This window comes from Bubalus kerabau, chromosome 12 (genome assembly GCF_029407905.1).
Source record: "Bubalus kerabau isolate K-KA32 ecotype Philippines breed swamp buffalo chromosome 12, PCC_UOA_SB_1v2, whole genome shotgun sequence".
NCBI lineage: Eukaryota > Metazoa > Chordata > Mammalia > Artiodactyla > Bovidae > Bubalus > Bubalus kerabau.
In genome coordinates this window covers 12,618,305-12,646,099 of record NC_073635.1, presented here as the reverse complement: position 1 = coordinate 12,646,099, position 27,795 = coordinate 12,618,305, and the positions used below count along the sequence as shown (strand labels likewise).

The window sequence follows — 27,795 nt, the reverse complement described above, 5'->3', positions numbered from 1 at the left end:
AAAATAAAACAGAAGCCTCAAATTTTTAAGAGAAAACATGAGTTTGGGTTACCTCTGTGAGCCCAAATTTCATCATAGGATTGTTGGAGAGATTAAGTGACATATGTCCCATGTGTCTAGGACAGTGCTTGGTATGAGGTAGGGACTCAGTTAAAACGAAATCTCTTCTCTGTAAATCTGTATTGTCTTCTATCCATAAATCTTCTGCCGCTTCCTCTCTTCTTAGCTTTGGATTTGCATTTTCTTCCTAAAATATCCACATTGGTATCTCTGGAGCATTTCTAATCCAAATTGTCCGTCTCCTCATACCAAGTTTTCCTTTACAAATATCCTCCAGCCCCTTTTCTATATCCTAGTCATGGTGGGTGTCAATAAAGCAGTGTTGACTGTATGACTGATACAGCAAAGAATGGATGTTTCCTCTCTCAGCTTATGGAATCCTGTATCCAGTCACTTGATCTGTAATCGGTGTACCTTTTACCTTTCCCTGTCCTTTATCTTGACAGTTATTACAAAATCACGCCTACATTTTCCCAGGTCTCCCAAATATTTTCCTTCCTCACAGTCACTGCCATACCTGGACTATTGCAACAGCTTCTTCTAGAATTGTGACATGTCCTTTCAGTTCGATCCTCTGGGGCCGTAAATCCTTCCCTGTCTTCTCTTGCCTGGACTTTTGCGGTAGGCTCCTGCTTCAAAGCTCAGCCTCCAATCTGTCTTTCCCAAGCCTCGTACTATTTCAACCAGTAAAGTTGATCATTTATTCTCCTGCTCAGAACCCTTCAGTGACTCCCACTGCCAGTAACATCAAGTCCATAGTCCTTCGTTTGAGCCCCGTCTGTTTTACTAATCTTACTTCCAGTCTTTCTTTCCCACGTACTTAGGCTTAAGCCATATGAACAGCTTGTGGTTCCCAAGTATCACATGCATATTCATGACTCTAACTTGCCACTTGCAGCTCTTATAGCTTGGAATGCCTCTCTCTATCAAGTCTTACCTTTTCTTAATCAAAGTCTTTTCTTCTAGGAAAATTTCTTAGACCCTTTCTTCTCCTTTTTCTTCACAAGCAGATGTTGTTTCCATTCTTTGTGACATTAGTACAAAGCCCTTTTTATTTTATTTTATTTTTTACCCTATTATTTACATCTTTTATTAGTGGGGTACATTTGTTGATTACCAATACTGAAGCATTGTTAACAGCTAAATCCACAGTTTACATTAGTGTTCACTCTTTAGTCAGTTCAGTTCAGTCACTCAGTCGTGTCTGATTCTTTACGACCCCACAGACTGCAGCACGCCAGGCCTCCCTGTCCATCACCAACACCAAGCTTGCCCAAACTCATGTTCATCGAGTCAATGATGCCATCCAACCATCTCATCCTCTGTCATCCCCTTCTTCTCCTGCCTTCAGTCTTTCCCAGCAGCAGGGTCTTTTCCAATGAGTCAGCTCTTCACATCTGGTGGACAAAGTATTGGAGATTCAGCTTCAGCATCAGTCCTTCCAATGAGTATTCAGGACTGATTTCCTTTAGGATGGACTGGTTGGATCTCCTTGCAGTCCAAGGGACTCTCAAGACTCTTCTCCAACACCACTTTCAAAAGCATCAATTCTTTGGTGCTCAGCTTTCTTTATAGTACAAAACCCTTTTTAAAGCGGTTCAAGACCATCCACTGGAACGTGGGACAATGTTAGAATTTATATTCCCTTTGCTCTTAAAAATATGAAATAAGCATTACCAACGTTTAGTATACTGACTGACACTGGCGTCCTCATTTGTTCGGTTTGTCACGTGTGGGACATGGCACATATTCAGAGAGAACGGGGTTCCTGTCATAAGCTGACAGTGCTGCTCTCAGTATTCATCTGATTGTATAGTATGACAGTATAGCAGTTTACTGGGCCCAGTTTAGTAGATTTATGGTTTATGTTAGTGTTAACTAAGCCAGCCCTCATGTCATGGACAGTGGTTTAAAAGATTTGTGGGGAAAAAAAAACCAGCGACAACGTGGGTTGAAAATAACATTAATAACGTAAACATAAATAACATGAAATTGGCAGAAATTTATGTAAGTATAACCATTGATGGAGCATCTGATTTGATTGGATAGAGACAATACATACTCTTGAATAAGGTTACAGAGGACACCACACATGAGACGTATTCACTCCAAATGATTAAAAACGAAATACTGCCACAAAGATTGAACGAAAACTTGCACAAAGCGCTACAGGATGTCACTAGTTTGATATAAAAAGAGACCTTTAAATCAAAGCCAAAAGTATTGGAATATTTTTTAATGAGATAGGAACTGACCATGAAAATCTTTTATACTACACAGTCTCATCACTTCTAATCTCACTGCAAAATATTTAAAAGATCTGTCTTTTACAAAGTCAAGAGTTCACAACTGGTTGATCTGTCTGTGTGTTAATGGCTGTCAGAGAGTTGCTACATAACAGATAATTTAAAAATTAGAAAAACAGTTAATTTGATCCTTCAAGCTGGAGGTCATGCTTTAGCAGTAAAGTAGAAAATAAGTCCTAAAAAAAAAAAGCTTCTCTGGAGAGAATGTTTTTAAGTTTGATGTTTATAACTGTTTCAATTAGTTTTTTTGTGGCTGAAAATAATGTATGTCACTCTGTGATATTGCGATATAGTAATTATATGTTTGGTCTTCATTCCCTTTCTGGGCACAATACCTTCTAAAACACTTTTAGTTTCTTGTGTGATAGGGAAATCTTTTCCTAAAATATTTGGTCTTTGTCTCCAGTTCTAAGACCTTTGGAATCTCCAGAGTGATAAGACAGTCTAATAAGATGACTTTACATCCCAAGAGAATTGTCGAGTATGGAAAACCCACACATTTGGTGCCAGAAGTAGAAATAGAATGTAATAGACTCCTAAAATGTCTCATGTCTGCACACTAACACAGTTTAAAATACAGTTTCCTACAAGTGAAGAGTTTCAGTGGTTTTTGAACCTATTCAAAATATATTCATGAACCTATATTCAAAATATAAAACATGACACTGTCCAAATAGTTTGCAAAAACAGTGATGTTAGGAAAGATAGAAATTCCCAAGCCTAACTGTAACAAAAACCTTTGTATATTTTGATAGATGAGATTGAAAAAGATATGTTTTGGGGACTCCTCTGGTGGCCCAGTGGCTAAAACTCCACACTCCCAATGCAGGGGCCTGTGTTTGATCCCTTGTCAGGGAACTAGATCCCACATGCCGCTTCTAAAGATCCCAAGTGTCACAGTGAAGACCCAGCACAGCCAAATAAATACTTAATTTGAAAAACAAGAAAAAAAAGGTGTGTGTTGAGCTCCAGGGAGTACAGTCCATGTTGCAATTCTCTTTGGAGCTATGTGTCTTTGTGAACTCTTTGTCAGCTATAGTAAGTGTTGAAGTAAACACAATGTAGACTGGACCTTTAAATCACACAAATAATAAAGTGCTATTAATCACGTTATTCTTTCTAAAATATCCTTTGTTAATTTTTAACGAGAGCAAAAAGGTTTTTTTGTATTATTAACAAATATAATTTTAAAGTATTTTTTAATAGAAATTTATTTATTTTAATTGGAGGTGAATTACTTTACAATATTGTATTGCTTTTGACATACATTGACATGATCTGCCACGGGTATACATGTGTTCTCCATCCTGAACCCCCCTCCCACCTCCCTCCCCATCCCATCCCTCTGGGTCATCCCAGTGCACCAGCCCTGAGCACTCTCTCGCATGCATCGAACCTGGACTGGCAATTCGTTTCACATATGATATTATACATGTTTCAATGCCATTCCCCCAAATCTTCCCACCCTCGCCCTCTCCCACAGAGTCCAAAAGACTGTTCTATACATCTGTGTCTCTTTTGCTGTCTTGCATACAGGGTTATCATTACCATCTTTCTAAATTCCATATATATGCATTATTATACTGTATTGGTGTTTTTCTTTCTGGCTTACTTCACTCTGTATAATAGGCTCTAGTTTCATCCACCTCATTAGAACTGATTCAAATGTATTCTTTTTAATGGCTGAGTAATACTCCATTGTGTATATATACCACAGCTTTCTTATCCATTCATCTGCTGATGGACATCTAGGTTGCTTCCATGTCCTGGCTATTATAAACAGTGCTGCGATGAACATTGGGGTACACGTGTCTCTTTCCCTTCTGGTTTCCTCGGTGTGTATACCCAGCAGTGGGATTGCTGGGTCATATGGCAGTTCTATTTCCAGTTTTCTAAGGAATCTCCACACTGTTCTCCATAGTGGCTGTACTAGTTTGCATTCCCACCAACAGTGTAAGAGGGTTCCCTTTTCTCCACACCCTCTCCAGCATTTATTGCTTGTAGACTTTTGGATCGCAGCCATTCTGGCTGGCATGAAATGGTACCTCATTGTGGCTTTGATTTGCATTTCTCTGATAATGAGTGATGTTGAGCATCTTTTCATGTGTTTGTTAGCCATCTGTATGTCTTCTTTGGAGAAATGTCTGGTAGTTCTTTGGCCCATTTTTTGATTGGGTCGTATATTCTTCTGAAATTGAGCTGCAGGAGTTGCTTGTATATTTTTGAGATTAATTCTTTGTCAGTTGCTTCATTTGCCATTATTTTCTCCCATTCTGAAGGCTGTCTTTTCACCTTGCTTCTAGTTTCCTTTGTTGTGCAGAAGCTTTTAATTTTAATTAGGTCCCATTTGTTTCTTTTTTGCTTTTATTTCCGATATTCTGGGAGGTGGGTCATAGAGGATCCTGCTGTGATGTATGTCGGAGAGTGTTTTGCCTATGTTCTCCTCTAGAAGTTTTATAGTTTCTGGTCTTACGTTTAGATCTTTAATCCATTTTGAGTTTATTTTTGTGTATGGTATTAGAAAGTGTTCTAGTTTCATTCTTTTACAAGTGGTTGACCGGTTTTCCCAGCACCACTTGTTAAAGAGATTGTCTTTTCTCCATTGTATATTCTTGCCTCCTTTGTCAAAGATAAGGTTTCCATAGGTGCGTGGATTTATCTCTAGGCTTTCTATTTTGTTCCATTGATCTATATTTCTGTCTTTGTGCAAATACCATACTGTCTTGATGACTGTGGCTTTGTAGTAGAACCTGAAGTCAGGTAGGTTGATTCCTCCATTTCCATTCTTCTTTCTCAAGATTGCTTTGGCTATTCAAGGTTTTTTGTATTCCATACAAATTGTGAAATTATTTGTTCTAGCTCTGTGAAAAATACCATTGGTAGCTTCATAGGGATTGCATTGAATCTATAGATTGCTTTGGGTAGTATACTCATTTACACTATATTGATTCTTCCAATCCATGACTATATTGATTCTTCTGATCCATGATAAAGTGTTTTAAGGTATTATATTTCATCTTTAGTTAGGCTGTTATTTCTATATTTGTATACTTAAGAGTGGATCTTCTCAATAAAACAAACAAACTAAACTTTTATTCATCATGCACTGAGAGCCACTGACCTATAATAGACTCCACTGTTATACATGTCATTCTTTACCACAATCACGGGTTTCCACCTGTGCCTGCCTTCTTAATGTTGTCTCCCTAAGGGCAGGGGCATTTCTTTGAACTGCCTCCTCCAGCATGATTTCAGGAATACGGTAGGTGTATGATAAACTTTTGTTAAGCAAATGGATAGATGCAATGTCTGTTCCTTCCCATTCATCTTTGAGACATCCATTTAGATAGTCCTCTGTCTGAAATGGAGAGATGATTGGCCCTCCATTTGCATGAGATGAAAGTCAGATTCTTACATATGTACCCCAGTGTTCATTGCAGCACTCTGCCCAATGCACATAGTAGCCAGTACCATGGTACTGGCATTTGATAAAAGAAAAGAGCTATTTTCAGAGTCAGTCAGCAGGGAGAGAAGAGACAGGGCTCAATTCTGTCTCTTCCCAATCTGGGGTTGGGTCACACTTTCATGAGTTAGGTGAGGAGGGTTGATGTACAGAAGCACTGGCAGGCAGGTTTTGATTGGAGGGGTTTGAAACATGGCCATTTGTGGTAAGGTGTGCTAAGGGGGCTTCAGCACTGGGTCTTCCTGGACAAGGACCCTTCAACTCTGAAAGGGATCCCATGTTCAGGTCCTGTTCATGTCCTGGTCCTTTGGTTCCATGGCTGGTGTTGGGAGATGAGGATAGAAATTTTGGTTCCAGGTATTATTTGAGTACAAAATGTTCTCCTCTGCATATGCTTTGCCTGCATGACTTGCTGTTTTGTTCTACTGTCTTTGAAAAATAGCTCAGTAACTTGTTAGAAACAGGATACAGTCAATTTGGGCCTATTCTGGGGTTACATGAACAAATAAAATGTTTCTTAAGTGTAAAGTGCTTTCTATGAGACAGTAATTCAACTGGGAGTGTAGAACTGAGAAATAGTTAATGCTTCAAAGAGGAGACAATCTTTTGAGCTGAGCCTTTAAGGAACAGACCTTGATGCTTTGTCCCCCTTTGGCAAAATGGGGAGAAGGGAACAAAAAACTTCCCAGAATAAGGGCACACACTTGGTCACAATGCGTAAGGAATTACCAGAAACTCAGGACATAGGGCCCCTGACTAGCAGAGCTGACTGAAACGCGTCCACTTCAGCAAATGTTGCTGAACACCTAAGAGATGCTGGTCACTTTCCTAGCATGAGTGACTACATCAGGAACAAAAGAGCCAAAAGCTGCAGCCTTCATATTTATATTCTCATTACTAGTGAGAGAGAGGGGTTTCCCTAGTGACAAAACAAGATACTTATTTAAAATATGCAGTCTGTCGATAATAAGTGCCATGCGGAAAAATAAGGCAGGAAAGGGGGCCAGAGTGGGGCTTACCATGTTCATAGATAGGCCAGAGAAGGCCGTCCTGAGAAGCTGACTTTGGAGTAGCCCTTAGGGATAGTAGCCTATTTCCAGTCTTTTGCCTCTATAAACATGCCTTTTATATTTTAAGTTTTATGTGTGTAGTAAGTACTTTTTTGTTGTTTTCTTTTTGGTGGGATTTTCAAGCTCCTCAGATAAACCTTGAATACATAGCAATAATGCTGAAACTCAGGTGAGAGAACAGGACAAATGAACCACACCTTCACTTTCATCTTGAAAAAATAGTTTTGCCCAGGAGACGGGAGAACTTACAAGTCCCAAAATGACTTAAGCTGCTCATATCTTTAAAAGGTGCGGTGGCTGAAATGCCCACTAGTGCCCAATCAGAAAATGCTGTGCACACTGCCTCTTCAGCATCACTCGGGAGCTCTCCACAGTGATTATCCTGACACAGTTCATAAAGCAGTGAAAAAAAACTGTTGCCATTTATGCCCACTCATTTATTTAATTTGGAGTTCAAGAAGTGTGCTAGATACAGGAAGAGAAAAAGCAGCCAGAGACTGAGCTGGCTGTGTGCAGCCAGCTGTCCTCCACCCACCCTGGTGTCTAGACAGCAGCTCCTTTTTGCTGTTTCTCTAATGGTGTCATACACATGTTTGTATTAGAACAACTGGGTATGTTAAGGAGTAGCATTCAAAATCTCCATCACATTTTAAGAAAAAAATGTAAAATGACAAAGAAATATGCTAGAGGACTGCCCTGTCCTGTGCTCTCTAATTCCTCAGAGGTATTAATGTTTATTCCTTTTCCTCTGCCATAAAAATGACACAGGAAAATGGGCTGGGGTTAAACAGACTCTTTAGTTTTTGTTGCTAATGCAGAGTTCCAAAGAATAGCAAGGAGAGATAAGAAAGCCTTCCTCAGTGATCAGTGCAAAGAAATAGAGGAAAACAATAGAATGGGAAAGATCTCTTCAAGAAAATTAGAAATACCAAGGAAACATTTCATGCAAAGATGGGCTCAATAAAGGACAGAAATGGTATGGACCTAACAGAAGCAGAAGATATTAAGAAAAGGTGGCAAAAATACACAGAAGAACTGTACAAAAAAGGTCTTCACAACCCAGATAATCATGATGGTGTGATCACTCACCTAGAGCCAGACATCCTGGAATGTAGAGGAGGTGATGGAATTCCACTTGAGCTATTACAGATCCTAAAAGATGATGCTGTGAAAGTGCTATATGCAATATGCCAGCAAATCTGGAAAACTCAGCAGTGGCCACAGGACTGGAAATGGTCAGTTTTCATTCCAATCCCAAAGAAAGGCAATGCCAAAGAATGCTCAAACTACCACACAGTTGCACTCATCTCACACACTAGTAAAGTAATGCTCAAAATTCTCCAAGTGAGGTTTCAAAAATACATGAACCGTGAACTTTCCGATGTTCAAGCTGGATCTAGAAAAAGCAGAGGAACCAGAGATCAAATTGCCAATATCTGCTGGATCATCAAAAGAGCAAAAGAGTTCCAGAAAAACATCTATTTGTTTTATTGACTATGCCAAAGCCTTTGACTGTGTGGATCACAATAAACTGTGGAAAATTCTGAAAGAGATGGGAATACCAGACCACCTGACCTGCCTCTTGAGAAATCTGTATGCAGGTCAGGAAGCAACAGTTAGAACTATACGTGGAACAACAGACTGGTTCCAAATCGGGAAAGGAGTATGTCAGCGCTGTATATTGTCACCCAGCTTATTTAACTTATGCAGAGTACATCATGAGAAATGCTGGGCTGGATGAAGCACAAGCTGGAATCAAGATTGCTGGGAGAAATATCAATAACCTCATCAGATATGCAGATGATACCACCCTTATGGCAGAAAGTGAAGAAGAACTAAAGAGCCTCTTGATGAAAGTGAAAGAGGAGAGTGAAAAAGTTGGCTTAAAGCTCAACATTCAGAAAACAAAGATCATGGAATCCGGTCCCATCACTTCATGGCAAATAGATGGGGAAACAGTGGAAACAGTCACTGACTTTATTTTTTGTGGCTCCAAAATCACTGCAGATGGTGACTGCAGCTATGAAATTAAAAGGCGCTTGCTCCTTGGAAGTAAAATTATGACCAACCTAGACAGCATATTAAAAAGCAGAGACATTACTTTGCTGACAAAGGTCCATCTAGTTAAGGCTATGGTTTTTCCATTAGTTGTACACGGATGTAAGAGTTGGACTATAAAGAAATCTGAGTGTCAAAGAATTGATGCTTTTGAACTGTGGTGTTGGAGAAGACTCCTGAGAGTCCCTTGGACTGCAAGGAGATCCAGCCAGTCTGTCCTAACAGAAATCAGTCCTGAATATTCATTGGAAGGACTGATGCTGAAACTCCAATACTTTGGCCACTTGATGCAAAGAACTGACTCATTTGAAAAGACCCTGATGCTGGGAAAGATAGAAGGCAGGAGGAGAAGGGGATGACAGAGGATGAGATGGTTGGATGGCATCACCGACTTGATGGACATGAGTGTGAGTAAACTCCGGGAATTGGTGGTGGACAGGGAGACCTGGCGTGCTGTAGTCCATGCGGTTGCAAAGAGTTGGACATGACTGAGCGACTGAACTGAACTGAAAAACAATATATATTCTTTTTCTTATGATGCTGTGGACTTCCCAGCTGCCTCAGCTGGTAAAGGAACCTGCCTCCCAATGCAAGAGACGTAAGAGCCGCAGGTTCAATCCCTGATTTAAGAAGATTGTCTGGAGGAGGGTATGGAAACCCACTCTAGTATTCTTGCATGGAAAATTCCATGGACAGAGGAACCTGGTGGGCTACAGTCCATGGGGTCACAAAGAGTCGGACACGAATCAGGCACCTACTCTATGATGCAGTAGTGTCTTCCTTTAAGAAAATCTATCATGAAAACTTAATAAAAGAAGGGCATTACAGAAAACTTGAACATAGATTTCCTGTAAGCAAAAGACTTCTCAAAATAGGATGCTTATTTACATATTGTTTTCTTTTTAACTCAAGTGGTTCAAGTGTGATGAATGAGCCAGGCATTGGGAATTGTTTTAAGTTGATTAATAACCAGAAATTAGGATAAAATAATTCATGGATTATAGTATATCAAATAATATTTTGATGTATACAAAATGCAGGTTACATAGTAAATCTTAGGCAAGAAACATTACACTAAAGATGGATTTTGAGTTATTAACCAAAAGAGGCATGCCTGACCAGTTCTATGGAGAGCTGGTGGACTTATGCTTTCTCTGACTTAAATGGTTGAAGGCTGTTTATTGTTTGTCTCAGTGGTCAAACATATTTATTTTAACTTTATCTTGAATTGCCTGTTGTAAATTATCTTTTGATATTTAATTTCATGCAGGATCCAGTTTATACTGTGTCAAAGGTGGTATACCATTAGTATGGTAAAAATAAGTTCACTTAAATATATTAGGAATTTAAGCTCAGCAAAGGAAAGAATCACAGGGACTTATCCTTCTTATCTAAAGCAGTGCACATTAGTAGATATTGAATAAATATTTATTGAACAATTATCTCATGTCCTGATATGAAAATGTATTTGCTTAATTTTTTTAATTTTTTTACTCATTCAGTTTTGTATCAGTATTTTAGTCTGCATTTCATTCTTTTCCTTTTAAAAAACTGATCAGAAAATACATTGTTTAATGTCAGGGGAAAAGATAAATAAGGAACCTGCATACTGCTTTTCTTTTTTTGTTTCTAGAAAAGAGAAAATGAAGTTCCTACAAAGAAACTAAGTCATTTTGAGTACCCTAAAATTTCCCAAGCCAGTAAGCTTGTTTTCAGAGTAAAGACAAAAGATCCCATTTTAAATATTTGTAGTATATTTACTTTAAAAAAGACTAGACAACTTACAAAACATTCAGATTTTGTTAAAGGTTTGACTATCAGCATGACTTTGAATATTGGAGGAATTTCTTTTTAAATAAGTGTTAATATATTGCTGGGAGACGTGGTAAGGAAGGTATGTAGAGTTTGAAAACTATTAATATTTTGAAAATTTTAGCTTCCATCAAATGACTGTTTTGCAGTGGCTGTTTTCTACCTGTTGTCCCCAGAAAAGCCTACGTCTGGAGACCAAAGTGCTGAACCACAGTCGACTCCCTTCCATAAATATTATCCCCCAATGTCTTCCCTCCTTTTTTGGTTTGTTAGGAGTTTATGCATCTGGACGTATTAGTGATGAGTGTTTGACGACTAAATACATTATTTGTCCTCCAAAACAACTATTTTAAGAGCTGGAGTCTTTTCAGTCACTTTGGCAGGAATAATATTTTTTTTATCTTATGAAAAGGACTTTTCCCTCACAGCATTCAAAGCACATTTAATAATATTTCTTTCTCACTCTTGTCTTTTTAACTTTTTACTCTACTATATTTCCTCAAATGTTCTATTTTAATTCCCCTCTGTAGAGGTGAATAACATTGGGTTTCAGGAGTTTAACTGATTTGCTGTCCACCTGAAACTATCACAACGTTGTTAATTGGCTATACTCCAATACAACACAAAAAGTTAAAACAGAAAATATATACTTGTGCATGAAAAAAATAATAGTACTTTTTAAAAAGAGTTTAAGTGATTTAAAAACAAGAAAGTTGAAATAATTGATAAAACTAGGAGGACTATTTATTAATAGACCAGTGCTGGTTTTTAACCAACCCTGCAATAATCACAGCTAATTTGTACCTTCTTTTTTTTGGATTGTGTGGCAACACCGCTTGTGATTATTTCTGTTTGAGGGCTCAGGGAAGTTTCTTTCCCAACTTAGCAAAATAAATTTGTCTTTTGTAGGCAAGGCAGGAAGGAAGTGTGCAGAGAGCCCAGAATGTTTGTAAACATTAATTCTCAAATTTGTTTGCATCCCCTTTGTCTAAGTTACCACTCTCTTCTTTTATTAATGATAATTATTAGCAGTACTTCTTATCTTTATTTCATTACTTGTTTTAAAATAAACCTTGTAGAAATGATAGTCTTGATAATGCCATGACTTCTTCACTTAAAATATCCTTCAACAGCATTTACTTCTCAGACAGTAATTTTATGCTTATATCTAATTTTTTAAAATTACCATTTTATTCTATTTTCATAATCATCTGACTTCTTAAAATATTGAGGAAATATTTGTAAAGTGCCTCCTGTGAATCATATTCTATCTTTCTTTCTTCATGCTGGGTTTATAATAATGAGTGGACTATTACTTTAACCATCTCTATTTTAATGAACTGAAAAGTTAGATAAGATTTTTATTAGCTATTTGAAACTGCTATGTGTCTTTTTTCTTCTTTCAACCTTGTTAACTATTATTATTTTTCTAAAATACAGCTAACCATAAGCCAATTTAAATACAACTTACTAAAATATCATCCTCAAAATAGACATTGCTATTTTGAGATCTTGTGCTCCTCAATAAATTAGAATTTATTAGCTTAATGTACCTTTATTAGCAAAGTCACAGGAATGGATTGTGCTTGCTCTCCAGTGGCCAATTTGCTGTCCTTATTTTGATAAAAACTTGGTCTTTATTCAATTTAATTACTTTTATTGCATCTGGAATCATTTAAAATTACTATTGAAGCATTAATAACTCCAACTTAAAAAAATTTTAGAGTCACAGAGTTAAAATAAGACTAGAGTTTAGCACCATGTTTCTTTGAGTAGCCTCTTTATCAACACAGGCTGTAACTGATGGACAACTTTAGTCTGTAAAATAGTAAGTGAGAACAATGGGTGCTAACATAAATGTCAGCAATTAGCTGAACATTCTAATTAATTCTGCAAGCACTGCTGGTAACTGTTATGTCTTGGAGAGATGTCTCTTTATTAAACTGTAGGCTAAGAAACTGTTACTAAGATGTGTTTTCTTTTCCCCAGTATTGTTGAAATTTTGACTCTACTTCAGCTTTTATGAGCTTATATTTCAAACTGTTCTTGGGAGGAACAAATCATAATAGAATTGAAACTGTAGCAAATAAAATATTCTCTTAGGGTCATTGATTATTTGTGTAGAGAATTACTATGATGCTCCTAAAACCAAAGCAATGATTTTAGTCAAATATTTTCTGAAAAAGGATCATTATATTGTCTTTAAGAGTCAATTTATATGCTATTCTATCATGGCTTCCCTGGTAGCTCAGCTGGTAAAGAATCCGCCTGCAATGCGGGAGACTGGGTTTGATCCTTGGGTTGGGGAAATCCCCTGGAGAAGGGAAAGGCTCCCCACTCCAGTATTGTGGCCTGGAGAAGCCCATGGACTGTACAGTCGCAGAGTTGGACACGGCTGAGCAGCTCTCACTGTCACTCATATGGTACTTGTGACAGCAGCCACCATTTACTGAGTTGAAGTTTATGATATTGTAAGATACCTTGAAAACAAGCTTTTAAAAATATATACTTATGCACTTTTGGTTGCAGTGGTTCTTCTCTGCTGCGCGGGGGCTACCCTTTGTTGCGGTCTGTGGGCTTCTCATTGCAGCGGCTTCCTTGTTGCGGAGCACGGGCTGTAGGTGTTCCGGCTTCAGTCAGTGTGGACTCAGTGGCTGTAGCTCGCAGGTTGTAAAGCATGAGCTCAGAAGTTGTGACGCCCAAGCCTAGCTGCTCCGCGGCATGTGGAATCTTCACGGACCGCGGATTAAACCTGTGTCCGCTGTATTAGCAGGCGGATTCTAATCCTCTGGGCCACCAGGGAAGTTCAAGCTTTTTTTGTTGTTGTAATAAGTGCTATGCAGAAGTTAGTGAGTTATTTTCTACTCTTATATAATAAGGGACTGACATATAAGCCAACCTGTTTTTTTAATTGAATATATATTTTTATATATTTTGCTAGCCTTTGCTTTTCCTTTGACATGTAAGACAAAGGACTGACAATAAGAATGGAACAAAACCACTTTTTCCCTTTAAGTTGCTCTGTCTCATTGCCTACTCCACTGAAAGCCATGTTTCCCATTTGTGTTTATCCTTATTCCTTGTCCCTTTTAGGAATCATCTGATTTGTGCTTGTTCCCTCAAACCTATGTTTTTTTATTTCTAGCACAAGTCTTTTGAGAAATCTAATTTGCCAAATTGTATGCTGTCAGAATTAACGTGTTATAGAACAATTTCATTTGCGTTTTTAAAATTGTAATTCACCTTGAATTTCCTGTCCTTAATCTGCTATGAAGCACCATAATTATTAAAGTAATGACTGAATTTCCTTTCTACTGATAATGATACAAGAGTTCCTTTTTCCATTCGGTGCTGGGAGGTGTCATGTTGTTGCCCATTAAATATGTGACAGCTGAGGTGAGAAATTCACTATATTGCTATAAAAATCTGTGTGAACACATCTCTTTCTTTTCCTCACCCACCCTTCTGTATTGCCAGAATACGAACAGTGAATTTGTGATATTAACTAAACTCTGTTATTTGTTTAAAACCCAAAAATGGACTTTATTTTTTTTAGCAGAAGATAGGAAAAGTGTAAGCTACACTAAACTTAGGAGACCCAGGAATACAAAAAATGAATATATGACGCTTGTGTTTTATTCTGATCAAATGTCATTTTATTTCTTTACTAACTATAACATTTTGGGCAAGAAGATTCATAGGTGATGTGAACTTCGTATCTTATCATGTGTGGAGTTGGATAACATCTAGGTAGCACACTGTTAATACTTTTGAAAATCCCGATCTAAAGGAAAGTCAGGTAGATAGTAGTAGGTAGACTTAAGAAAGTAAAATGAATTGCCCTAATCCTAGCAGAAATGTTCACAATCCCATATTTGCTGGGGTGAGGTAAAATGGTCTTTCCTGATGGCAGGTTGGGCCATGAAGTATAATTCACAGACTCACTTTAATCAGGAACATCAGCATGCCAGTCATCACCAAACTTACCATCAATTATTTGTAAATAATGTAAATATTGTATAGGTAATGCAAATATTTATTTTTAGTTTCTCCTTTTCACAGGAGGTGATTTTAAAGAGTAAAATGGTCATCGGGAAATTACTGGGAAAAGGAGAAGTAAAGAGCCTGGATAATTTGTAAACTTGGAGTAATTCCCAAACCCTTATAACTTATATTGACATCTACAAAATACTGTTGCTGAGTGGAATTTCATTTGCTTTTTTATTCGTCTTAGGAGAAGCTGGATGGTGAACTAAAGGAAGAAAAAGAGAAATGTTCTCATGTTTTATTCGAGATCAAATGTCATTTTATTTCTTTACTAACTATAAAATCTGTTGGTTTAACTTTAGGGACACCACAGTCCAAACACTTACTCTTCAGCCTTCTGTTAAAGATGGACTTATTGTATATGAAGACTCACCTTTGGTTAGTAATGCAATTATATGAATATTCTCAACTGTGTTCTTTGAATGATAATTGTATTTCAGCCTTTGAGAGGAAGAAATATCCCATTGATTACAATATGTTTCAGTCTTAACTAGAAAACACTCATTCATATGTCATTTGGAGAGTGGATATTTAAATGCAAATTACTGGGAAAATAACATGTTTTCTTATTCTATTCCTCTCTCCAGAGAGAGATTTAGGGAATGATAGAAATCCTCTAATGATCACTTTTCCATTCCAGAACTTTCAAAAAAGAAAAAAGTTTGCTGTTGTTTTCAGGCGTGCAGACTTTGAAATTAGATAATGCTTCTGGAATGTTTTTTAAAATGATTTTAATGAGTAAAATATTGACCCAGCGTTTTGGACAGCTGGGAAGATCATTCCTTAGCTTCTCACATAAGAGCCGCCCCCCGCCAAAAAAAAAATCCTGTTCTGCCAGGCATGTGTTTCTGTGTAGATAACTGCTCTCCAGCAATGGCACAGAGAAGCCATCCTGAGAACTCTGTGGTCCAGACCCCAGTGATGGGCGTCTTCAGGACCTCCTGTCTGAGTTCTTCCAGACTGGACCCGACCTTCTCTGAACAGAGATGTGAAGGCTGGAGTTGGGAGTAGAAGCTACATGTTTTCTCTCTGTTTTTTAAAATTCGGGTTATTTTTACCCTAAAGTTAAAAAGAAAAATTCTTATTCATATTTTTAGAATATGAAATAAGATATTTGTGGTAGAGAGGATCACCTATTTCTCAATTTCTTAAAAATTACTTGCCAAAACCATGTAATGAGAAAAGTTTATGATATGTTCCATTTTATGTTATGAGCTATTTCTTACTATTTAAAAAAATAATCTCTGGGTTCACATTGAAGTTCATTGAGTATCTCCTATCCATTCTTTTTAAATGTTTTAAAGAGTTTTTCCTAGCTTTTTTCCTATCTTTTCATAATGTGACCAGTCATCTAATTTACTCAGTCATCCAAGACCTAGAACTCTCTTATTCTTCCTTTCACCTCTTCCCATCTAATTAGTTGCCAAGGCTGTAGAATATACCTCTGAATATTTCTTCAGATAATATAATGCTTTTTATTTCCATTTTTACCCATGCCCTCTTCCCTAAAATCAGATCCTCACATGACTCTTTTACCAAGTTGTTATGATATTCCCCCCTCTAGTCTATTCTGCATATTTCTGCAAGATTAAAGGCACTGACTTGTAGCTTTAAACTTGTTATCATATCTGAACTCATAAGTCTTTAATTCATCCTGCTATTTAATGAGACAAAGCACATATTTTTTGGTCTGGCAGTCAACTTTTTATTAGTCGAGACCTGATCTACACTTTCAGATCCTTTTGTGTCTTTTCTTACATTTAACCTCTGCATCAGCCAAGATAGACTGTTCATATTCACTCCTCCCTCAGTAGGGTGCAGATTTCTTGAGTTTGACGATTGATTCTCTTTGTCTTGACCACCCAGTTCTCCACTATACATACTGATCTCTTACAACTGTGCTCTTTTAAGGCTACCGCAAGTGCCATGTTCTGATATCCAGTACTGATGATCACAGTCATTCCTCTTTGCCCCCACAGCCCTTTAACTTCTCTATTTGATATGTCAATACTTGTTTTAATTCTCCCCTTCCTGAGGGTGTGAAATGTGAACATTGCCGACATAGGGCTAATTAGGATGCTGCAAGAAAATAAAGTGATTACTTCAGAGTTAGCAATTCGGTAACTATGAGAAGCTTTTGGTAAAGATCCATAAATACTGTTTCCAGCTCTGCTACAGACGTTTTTTGTGATTTTATATTTATAGCTTGCAGAAAACCAGCTATTACAAATCCAAAGCAATGAGTGATGGAATTTTTAAAACGTTTGCTTTCTTTTCTTGTTTGTTTGTTTGTTTGTTTTGTTTACAATAAATGTTCTGTCTTCAAAGGTTAAAGCAGTAAAATTGGGTCATGTTCTGGTAGTAGATGAGGCAGACAAGGCTCCAACAAATGTCACCTGTATTTTAAAAACTCTAGTAGAAAATGGAGAAATGATTCTAGCAGATGGACGACGCATTATTGCAAGTGAGTATAAAAAAGCAACTTTTCTTTCAATGTGCAATTTTAACATCTGTTGTATCAGATCACACACTTAGCTGGCTGCTTATCTACAAATAACAAGCATAAATTCAGTCTAAGTCAGGTTGTCTGTATTGATAATTAATAATAAAAATCAATATGTCTGAATCTAGCTTCGTCAGTTTCAATTCCTAATAGCTGGAGAGTGTCTTTGAAAATTTCAATAGTAGCTTTAGGACAAATCAGCTTCATATTTTTTCTACTCTGAGAATACAAACATATAATCCCTTTTATACTTATGTCTCAATTATTTGTTTACAATTTATTTTCTTTCATTATTATGTGGAATTTTTAAAGCTCTACCATGTTTTTGTTACTTTTAATGTTAAAATCAATGTTATTATTAGCTCAGTATAATTAGAAAAAAACTGCTGGGCATTTAATATCAGTTTTATATATATGTGTGTGTGTGTGTGTAAACATATATATTACACACACACACACACACACACACACAATACACACTTGCCTCAGAAAGAAGTTACTCTGCTTTGGAGTACCTTCTTTTTATTTTTGTGGTTGTTAGGGGAAATGTAGATAGATAAATCTTATAAGTCTGTTTAAGCCATAGGAAAAAATTGTCTAGTGCAATGTGAGAACATTTTCTAGTTTTTAATTTTTGTGTCATGAAAAGACTTGAAGATCTTTAGCCACTGAAATATAGTCAATAGCAAGGTAGCCAAACAAATTGAGACTAATGACTGAAATCTTCAATATTCAAAAGGTATGTACAGAAGACTATAAAAATGTACAAGTCCGTCGCCACAGAGGTTTCTTCTTGGACGTTGTCATTGCAAGACTGCTGCGTCTCAACCTGGGAAACTTAGGACTAATAAAAGTATTCTGAGACGGCAGTTTCACAATGAGTGTAGGAAAAACTGAGAATTTGAGTTAAACCGCCTGATAACCATCTTTTAGAAAATCATTCAGACTCTCAAGATTTGAATGCTGCCTGCCCTTTTTAGAGGCATTATAAGGACAGTGAAATAGAAAGCAAGAGAGAACTACTGGAACAAACTTGTGGTTAAACAGAGACAATCTCCAAGCAAAGGAGTCATCATCATAATTTTTAAATTCAAATTTGATTGCAGATGACATTTTAAACACAAGAGCAGCTGAAGCTCTTTTGAACATAGTTTCAGAAAGCATCACTTCCATGCCTATGTTTTTCATTTTCTTAACTTTTTATAAGTTTCGTGTTTTATTGCCATTTTTATGTTAGTTAACTAATTAAATTTTTCATGTGATGACATACCTTGTTATTTACCACTACTAAAATAAATGGAGATCAAATGTTAAAACTAATGGTGGTATTAGTACATGAATATATGGCACATTGAAAGGATACTTTTTGTTATCAGAAAGAAGTATGAGCGTAACTTCTTACAGACTCACCTCAATAAAACTCCCAAGTACTTTGCATCTGTGAAAAGAAGAGAAGCAAAACACAAAGGAGAAAAGGAAAGATGTACCCATTTGAATGCAGAGTTCCAGAGAACAGCAAGGAGAGATGAGAAAGCCTTCCTCAGTGATCAGTGCAAAGAAATAGAGGAAAACAACAGAATGGGAAAGACTAGAGATCTCTTTTAGAAAATTAGAGATACAAAGGGAACTTTTCATGCAAAGATGGGCTCGATAAAGGACAGAAATGGTATGGACCTAACAAAAGCAGAAGATACTAAAAAGAGGTGGCAAGAATACACAGAAGAACTACACAGAAAAGATCTTCATGACCCAGATAATCACGATGGTATGATCACTCACCTAGAGCCAGACATCCTGGAATGTGAAGTCAAGTGGGCCTTAGGAAGCATCACTACAAACAAAGCTAGTGGAGGTGATGGAATTCCAGTTGAGCTATTTCAAATCCTGAAAGACAATGCTGTGAAAGTGCTGCACTCAATATGCCAGCAAATCTAGAAACCTCAGCAGTGGCCACAGGACTGGAAAAGGTCAGTTTTCATTCCAATCCCAAAGAAAAGCAATGCCAAAGAATGCTCAAACTACCGCACAATAGCACTCATCTCACACGCTAGTAAAGTAATGCTCAAAATTTTCCAAGCCAGACTTCATCAATATGTGAACCGTGAACTTCCAGATGTTCAAGCTGGTTTTAGAAAAGGCAGAGGAACCAGAGATCAAATTGCTAATATCTGTTGGATCATCGAAAAACCAAGAGAGTTCCAGAAAAACATCTATTTCTGCTTTATTGACTATGCCAAAGCCTTTGACTGTGTGGATCACAATAAACTGTGAAAAATTCTGAAAGAGATAGGCATACCAGACCACCTGACCTGCCTCTTGAGAAATCTGTATGAAGGTCAAGAAGCAACATGGAACATGGAACAACATGGAAGCAACATAGAACTGGACATGGAACAACAGACTGGTTCCAAAAGGGGAAAGGAGTACGTCAAGGCTATATATTGTCACCCTGCTTATTTAACTTACATGCAGAGAACATAATGAGAAATGCTGGTCTGGATGAAGCACATCAAGATGGCTGGGAGAAATATCAATAACCTCAGATATGCAGATGACTCCATCCTTACGGCAGAAAGTGAAGAAGAACTAAAGAGCCTCTTGATGAAAGTAAAAGAAGAGAGTGAAAAAGTTGGCTTAAAGCTCAACATTCAGAAAACTAACATCATGGCATCTAGTCCCATCATTTCATGGCAAATAGAGAAACAGTGGAAACAGTGACAAACATTATTTTGGAGGGGCACTGTGGTGTTGGAGAAGACTCTTGAGAGTCCCTTGGACTGCAAGGAGATCCAATCAGTCCATTCTAAAGGAGATCAGCCCTGGGTGTTCTTTGGAAGGAATGATGCTAAAGCTGAAACTCCAGTACTTTGACCACCTCATATGAAGAGTTGACTCATTGGAAAAGACCCTGATGCTGGGAGGGATTGGAGGCAGGAGGAGAAGGGGACGACAGAGGATGAGATGGCTGGATGGCATCACCGACTCGATGGACATGAGTTTGAGTGAACTCCGGGAGATGGTGATGGACAGGGAGGCCTGGTGTGCTGCGATTCATGGGGTCGCAAAGAGTCGGACACGACTGAACGACTGAACTGAAAATCACTGCAGATGGTGACTGCAGCCATGAAATTAAAAGGAGCTTGCTCCTTGGGACAAAAGTTATTACCAACCTAAACAGCATATTGAAAAGCAAAGACATTACTTTGCCAACAAAGTTCCATCTAGTCAAAGCTATGGTTTTCCCAGTAGTCATGTATGGATGTGAGAGTTGGACTATAAAGAAAGCTGAGCGCCGAAGAACTGATGCTTTTGAACTGTGGTGTTGGAGAAGACTCTTGAGAGTCCCTTGGACTGCAAGGAGATCCAACCAGTCCATCCTAAAGGAAATCAGTCCTAAATATTCATTGGAAGGACTGATATTGAAGCTGAAACTCCAGTACTTTGGCTACCTGATGCGAAGAACTGACTCATTTGAAAAGACCCTGATGCTCAGAATGATTGAAGGAGGGAGGAGAAGGGGACGACAGAGGATGAGATGGTTGGATGGCATCACTGACTCAGTTGGTGATGGACAGGGAGGCCTGGCGTACTGCAATTCATGGGGCCGCAAAGAGACACAACTGAGTGACTGAACTGAACTTTACTTCACATCTATCATTTTTTAGAGATGAACAGCCTTAAAGCCTAAGATTTAAATTAACCCAAATGACAGGTGTTCTGTCTTAAAATACCGATAATAAAGTTTTTGCTACCTTAAATTTTTGTTTGGACTAGCAGTTCAATCTTAAATGTACATCAGCCGGTAGTATATAATATTTACTTCCTTTAGTACCTTAAACATTTGCACAAAGACAGCTCCAGTCAACTTGAAATTACATATTTTAAGAACTTTGATAGAATCCCTCGATTGGAAATAAATCAACTTTTCTCTAATGAATTGACCTGATGTTCAAGACTTTCTCCAGTGTAGTTAATCCTTTCAGGGTGGGTAATCTAAACAGGACTTAATCCTTAGCTACAAATTAGTAGGCTTTATGCAAAGGGATGCAGTTGTGATTTGATTAAAAAAAAAAAACTGAAGGATGTTTAGATTATCCTTTGAGTATCCTTTGGCTTATCCGTTGTTATAGATTCTTAATTGTATTTTAAATGAATGATAGGATCTCAAGCCAAGTTTAAGCACCATAAGACAACATTTAGACAAGTTTGCTTTTTAGATGTGCCTTTAATTTACATAAAAATGCAAGTTCCTGTATAATTTAGTATGCATTTTATCAGTATTCTCTTCTAAGCAAACTTTCTCAAAGATGTTTTGGTTTTCTTCAACCCAGTTATTACAACCAGATTTCTTAGAGTTGTTTGACAACCCTATAGTCATAAAACTATATGACTGCTTGTGTGATTCTAAAGGCTATAACTTGATACTCTTAAGAATTACTGAATATCAATAAAGAATAAATTGAAATTTTTTTTTCAGATGCTGCACTAGTCAATGGAAGAGAAAATGTTGTAGTGATTCATCCTGATTTTAGAATGATTGTTCTGGCCAACAGACCTGGATTTCCTTTCCTAGGCAATGATTTCTTCGGTACCTTAGGTAAAAACAATAATGATAGTAATAACCAAAACAATAACAATAACAATAATGATGTCATCTTAGTAACAGTGCTATATGGGCTGTCACTGAATGCTCCCGACTAAATGCTCCCATGTGCTATCATCATCACAACTATTTTATGAGAGTATTTTTATCCCCATTTTAGAGGAGAAGAATGTCTGATATTCGGAGAGATTATTTTTCTAGGGTCACTCAGATAATAAGTGTTAGAACTTGGCTTCATATCTAAGACTATCGATAGTCTTAGAGTGGAACACAAATTCAGAAAGGGTTTTTAGTGTTTGCTTTTCATCACATCACCCTAACTATGGAAAAGTTTGAGGCCAGCTCTGGGGAGACTGATTCACATTGATTGGAGAGGTCCAGGGATAAACTGAATCATCAGGAACCTTTAAGAAGAACTTCTCTTCTCTGTGACAAGTAGCTAATTCTGAATACTGGGTATTCCATATTCAGTGTGAAGCAGGCTCAGTCTCCTAGTAGGATTTTTGATCTGGCGACTCCACATCAAGGAATTTATCCAAGGAAATTCCCTGTGCAATAATTTAAGTACAAGGATAGGCAATCTAGCATTGTTTATAGTTGCAAAACTAGAAGGAAACAACCCAAATGTATACCGCAATGGGACTAAATGAAGAAGTTCTATTATATATCCACTCAGTAGATTACCATGCACTTGCTTAAAAAAAGGCAGAGCGTGAGTTTACCGGTGCTGACACCAAAGGACAAAAAGAGTCCTAGAAATGTATTAAGCGAAACAGTAAGAACAGTCTGTGCAGTAGCCTGCCAGGTGAATTAATAGAAAATAAAAGGCAAGAGGGGTGCGTGCACACGAATATGCGTGACATGCATAGAATGTCCTCAGGTGAGACTCTCGCATCCTCTAACCTCACTGGCCTTGCTTCTGCCCTGCCCTGTGCTGCTCTCCCATCGCTTACCCTCTTGCAGCCTCCCTGCCCCGCAGCCCCGTCTGTGAACACGCCAGCCATGCTCGCCCCAGGGTCTTTGCAGTAGTTGGACCTGCCGAGCCCTTCCCCCACACACCTGCATCTGCCTCGTTGTCACCTTCTCAGGGAGGCTGTCCTGTCTGGCATCCCCAGCCATCACTGTTTCTCAAGTACTATACTGCGCTTTTCTTTTTTCCTTGAAATGTACAGTTTCTGACATTGGTAATTATTGTTTATTTCCTCCCTACGCCAGAATCTGAACTCCATGAGAACAGGGGTTTGTGTGTTTTGATCACTGAGGTCTATACAGTACATAGAGTATTACTTGGCATATAGAAGGAATTTAATCATTATTCGATGAATGAACAAATAAGGGGTCAATTATAGCTTTATATTAGTGTTGCATTTGCTTTTCAGCAAAAAAAGGCCAAAGCTGTTTTTCATGTTTGTATTTGAATGAGTTTAGCCTATGAGGTACAAGCTTGAAGTTATCATGGTTGCATTCTATTCAGTTGCTTTCATGAATATATATGATAACAATAAAAGAATGATCTGAGTCATTTCTGAGTCCAAGTAAGTTCTAAATATCCTTGCTTTCTAAAATGAACATATTAAATAATGCAAATCTATTTACTCTAACTTCCTTTGGTCCCTGTCCTTTGGATTATAAATCAGAATTATGTGAACTTTTATCTGAGAAATTTTTCTCTCTCGAGCATAGATTGTATTTTTCTAATATATTCTCAGTTGTCTAAATTATGGGTGAAATATTTTGTTTCCTTTTCCTTGATTTTTATTTAGATATTATCTCTGCACGTTTACTTTTTTGAAACCAACTTATAAAGTATATTCTAGCAATGTGAACAAGATATAAATTGTTTAGAGAGTGATAATACTAATTTCCCCATTTTTAGTATACATAAAAAGTCATGCATATATGTATATAATTTCTGAAGATATTTACCATGTGTTATAAAGTTAAAAATGCAATCTCAGAACCACATGAGTATTTTCCAATTAATGGAAAAAGACTAAATTATCAAAACTATATATGTTTGTATGTGTGCATTTAAAATGGAGTAGGACATGGCAACCCACTCCAGTATTCTTGCCTGGAGAATCACATGGACAGAGGAGCCTGGCGGTCTACAGTCCATGGGGTCATTAAGAGTCAGACATGACTGAGTGATTTATATATGCATTTAAAAATACTAGCAGGACCAATATTATAAAGCAATCATCAATCAATTAAAAATAAATAAATATTAAATACTGACATGAAAAATATGAAAAAATGAATACACTGAACTGTTAACCCTGGGTGCCTGTAGGGGAAGGAGTGGGATTGGCAGAAGCTCACAGGGACTTCTCTTTCTGTTCTTTGTACTCGAATATCTACCAGTGAGATTATATCCAAGTATCATATAATTTTTAACAGAAATAAATCTATGTAGAATAAACCACACATCACTCAGGCTCATTTCCTTTTGCTTTAGTCATTTGCTTTTTTCTGTATACCTATTGTTGGACAGGCTTTCTACGCAGTTTTACACATTTAAAAATAGAAGTGCTTTGGTGAGCAACCCATGGCTCTTTAATTGATCATTTCGTCTTTGCTATGTCCTTATAAGGGGTTAGTTGCATACTGAGTATGAATCTTTTTTTTTTTTTCTCATAGGTGATATTTTTAGCTGCCATGCAGTGGATAATCCCAAACCCTACTCGGAACTCAGGATGCTCAGGCAGTACGGCCCAAATGTGCCCGAGCCCATCCTTCAGAAGCTCGTCGCTGCCTTTGGAGAACTGAGGAATTTAGCTGACCAGGGTATTATTAACTACCCTTATTCTACCAGAGAAGTTGTCAACATAGTCAAGCATTTGCAGGTATGGCACCTGCCTCTACATAAAAGTTTAAAAGAAGTCATCAGTCATGTTTTAGATTTTTTTTTATTTTTTGCCTAATTTATACCAAGTCTTTCCATTTCTCTTAAATACTGATTCAGGTGATATAGTATGACGTGTCTGTAATCCAAATGAACATCTGGATTGACTTTGACAAGGTTCCATGCCACAGCTATTACCAAGGAGCTGGGAAATTTGGTGGAGGTTTTCTGGGGAGTGTGGGAAGACAGAAGAGTGAGACAGAAGGGAAGCTTTACTACTATTTGACTAAACAACAAGCATATATGGTCTCTGAGTGAAAATATTTTCATTTTGAAAATGAAAGACTTGAAGATAAAAAACTGACTGGAAACTAATAGTGTTGATTACATACCTGTAAATACTGTGAGAAGGTTTTGTTGGATAGAGTAAGTGGGCAAGAGAATGAAATTCCTTATAGCCATCCACAATGCATAGTTCACCTTGGAGGGCTTGCCTGATAGCTCAGTTGATAAAGAATCTGCCTGCAGTGCAGGAGACCCTGGTTCAATTCCCGGGTCAGGAAGATCCACTGGAGAAGGGATAGGCTACCCACTCCAGTATTCTTGGGCTTCCCTTGTGGCTCAGGTGGTAAAGAATCCGCCTACAATGCAGGAGGCCTGGGTTCGATCCCTGGGTCGGGAAGATCCACTGGAGAAGGGATAGGCTACCCACTCCAGTATTCTCGGGCTTCTCTTACGGCTCAGCTGGTAAAGAATCCGCCTGTAGTGCAGGAGACCTGGGTTCAATCTCTGGGTTCAGAAGATCCCCTGGAGAAGGGAAAGGCTACCCACTCCAGTATTCTGGCCTGGAGAATTCCATGGACTTTATAGTCCATGGGATCACAATGAGTCGGATACGACTGAGCGACTTTCACTTTGACTTTTCACCTTGGTAAAAGAAGACAAAAAGCCTGTGTAGATTCTGCTTTTATAACAAATGATGGTTTCCAAGCGAACAGTCATAACATAATGACTCTTGACCCCTGAAAACCTAGACGAAAATAGAAGGCTTTGCTCTGCCTGTAAAACCAAGTCCAGCTGAGATCCCAGCGCCTAGAGAGAATCAAGACAGAGGCGATGAATGGCCCAGAGGACCCCAGCAGTGTGAAGTCAGCTGTCTGTAACCCTCATTTTCTTTCCCTCTGCGCTTGCCTGTGTCTCTGTTCTCTGTACTTTTTACCTCCTTTTCCTTTCTTTTCTTATTCCTTTACCTTTTTTTTCATTTACTCTTGGACTTGTGACTTTTCTGAATATTTCCATATAGATATTCAACACTCCGCTCTATTTAAGTAGCATTTTTTAATTTGGTCAATCCAGTTGTTGTTTAGTCGCTAAGTCGTGTCCGACTCTTCTGCGACCCCATGGCCTGTAGCCCGCCAGGCTCCTCTGTCCATGTGGATTCTCCAGGCAAGAATACTGGAGTGGGTTGCCATTTCCTCCTCCAGGGGATCGTCCTGATCCAGGGATCAAACTTGCGTCTCCCACATTGCAGGCAGATTCTTTACAACTGAGCCACCAGGGAAGCTCAGTACTCATTTTAAAAGCGGGAGATTTCAGAAAGTGGTGAAAGTCACCAAACCCCAGGATTTGAGTACCGATTTAACATTTGAGAGAAAGAACTGTTTCCCCTCAAATTCTGAAATTTATTGAAAAAGAGAAATATTAAGTCATCAGGGCAAACATTAAAAGAGAAAAGCATTCCTCCTATCCGTTTATCTGACAAGGCCAGTAGGAAAAGGTCTAGTGAAGTTTATTTGATCATTATTCTGTCTGTTTGGGAAATCTTTATAATACTGTGCATTTTATCACATGGTAATAAGGGATTTTTTTTTTTTTAATACAGAAGTTTCCCACTGAAGGTCTGTCCAGTGTGGTTAGGAACGTGTTTGACTTTGATTCCTACAACAACGACATGAGGGAGATTTTGATTAACACTTTGCATAAATACGGAATACCAGTTGGAGCAAAACCATCCAATGTGCAGCTGGCGAAGGAGTAAGGCAAATCACTCTTGATAAAGTACTCTTGAATGTAACTGTTCTGATTCTCAAATGCTGATCATTCTGAGTCTACCGTTATACTCTACTAAACTGACCTGGTGTGGAAATTACTTTTCCATGAGTAAGCTCTTCAAGTATATGGTGCTATTTGCTGGCTGGATTTCGGTTAAATAGCATTATTTATAGGTCTGTAAATTGAGAAATTCAGTTATTCCAAATGTCCCATGAGTAGATGTAATGTAATCAAATAAAGGGAAATATTTGTTTCTTTAACAGTCTCTGTCCTTTTGTTGAATTCCTCTGATTCTCATTTTTTCCTAACCTAGTACAGAATCATTGTACAAACATGCAAACTACATGAAGAGATAATATATATTTAGTTAAGGTGTTCTTATTTCTGTCACCATATATTCTTCTGTTATAGTTTTCTAAATTTATAATCATATTAACTTGAAATTTGGGGATTACTTATTTTAGCCTGACAGATGAAAGAGGCAGGGAAAATAAGTGGGTTTTGTTTCATGTGGGCTACTTGCCTGCTTTTTATTTTGTAATTATAGGCTATATACTTAACAAAGAATCTTAACAAATATGATATTGTTGACCAGAAAGATAATTGACAGTGTTTATTAGTAGGATAATTAAGTCAGTGCAAATTCACAAGAAAACAGTTTTAAATATGCATAACTTATTGATAATGCATCTAATGTTGTCTTTGTCTGTAGGGAAATCCATTATCATAAATTCCCAAGGGACAAAAATTGCTTTTTATTTAACTTCGGTCTCATATAGGAGGAACTCTCTGCCTTAGGAAAAGACTGTTGTATATAATGATTAGTCCAGCTACATACATTTATTCTAAGTGCTTACATCATCAGTATTTATTCTTTGAAGTTATTATAAAACTTGTTAGAATATATGCTAATAAAAATAAATTGTTAAGGCTTTAACAATTTCTTCAAAGATTTCTTAAAAAGAAACAAATATTT

The 27,795-nt window shown here is 37.6% G+C and overlaps 1 protein-coding gene across 3 annotated transcripts in view; it reads left to right on the top strand.

Annotated features, from left to right (window-relative positions):
* Positions 1-27,795, top strand: part of VWA8 (von Willebrand factor A domain containing 8) — a 375,174-nt gene that overhangs the window by 171,554 nt on the left and 175,825 nt on the right. For all 3 annotated transcript variants that reach the window (XM_055541970.1, XM_055541972.1, XM_055541971.1), the window contains exons 22-26: positions 15,119-15,194; positions 17,145-17,280; positions 21,797-21,916; positions 24,563-24,768; positions 26,650-26,801. In XM_055541970.1, coding sequence (XP_055397945.1) covers positions 15,119-15,194; positions 17,145-17,280; positions 21,797-21,916; positions 24,563-24,768; positions 26,650-26,801 — 690 coding nt within the window. The remainder of the gene's footprint in view (positions 1-15,118; positions 15,195-17,144; positions 17,281-21,796; positions 21,917-24,562; positions 24,769-26,649; positions 26,802-27,795) is intronic.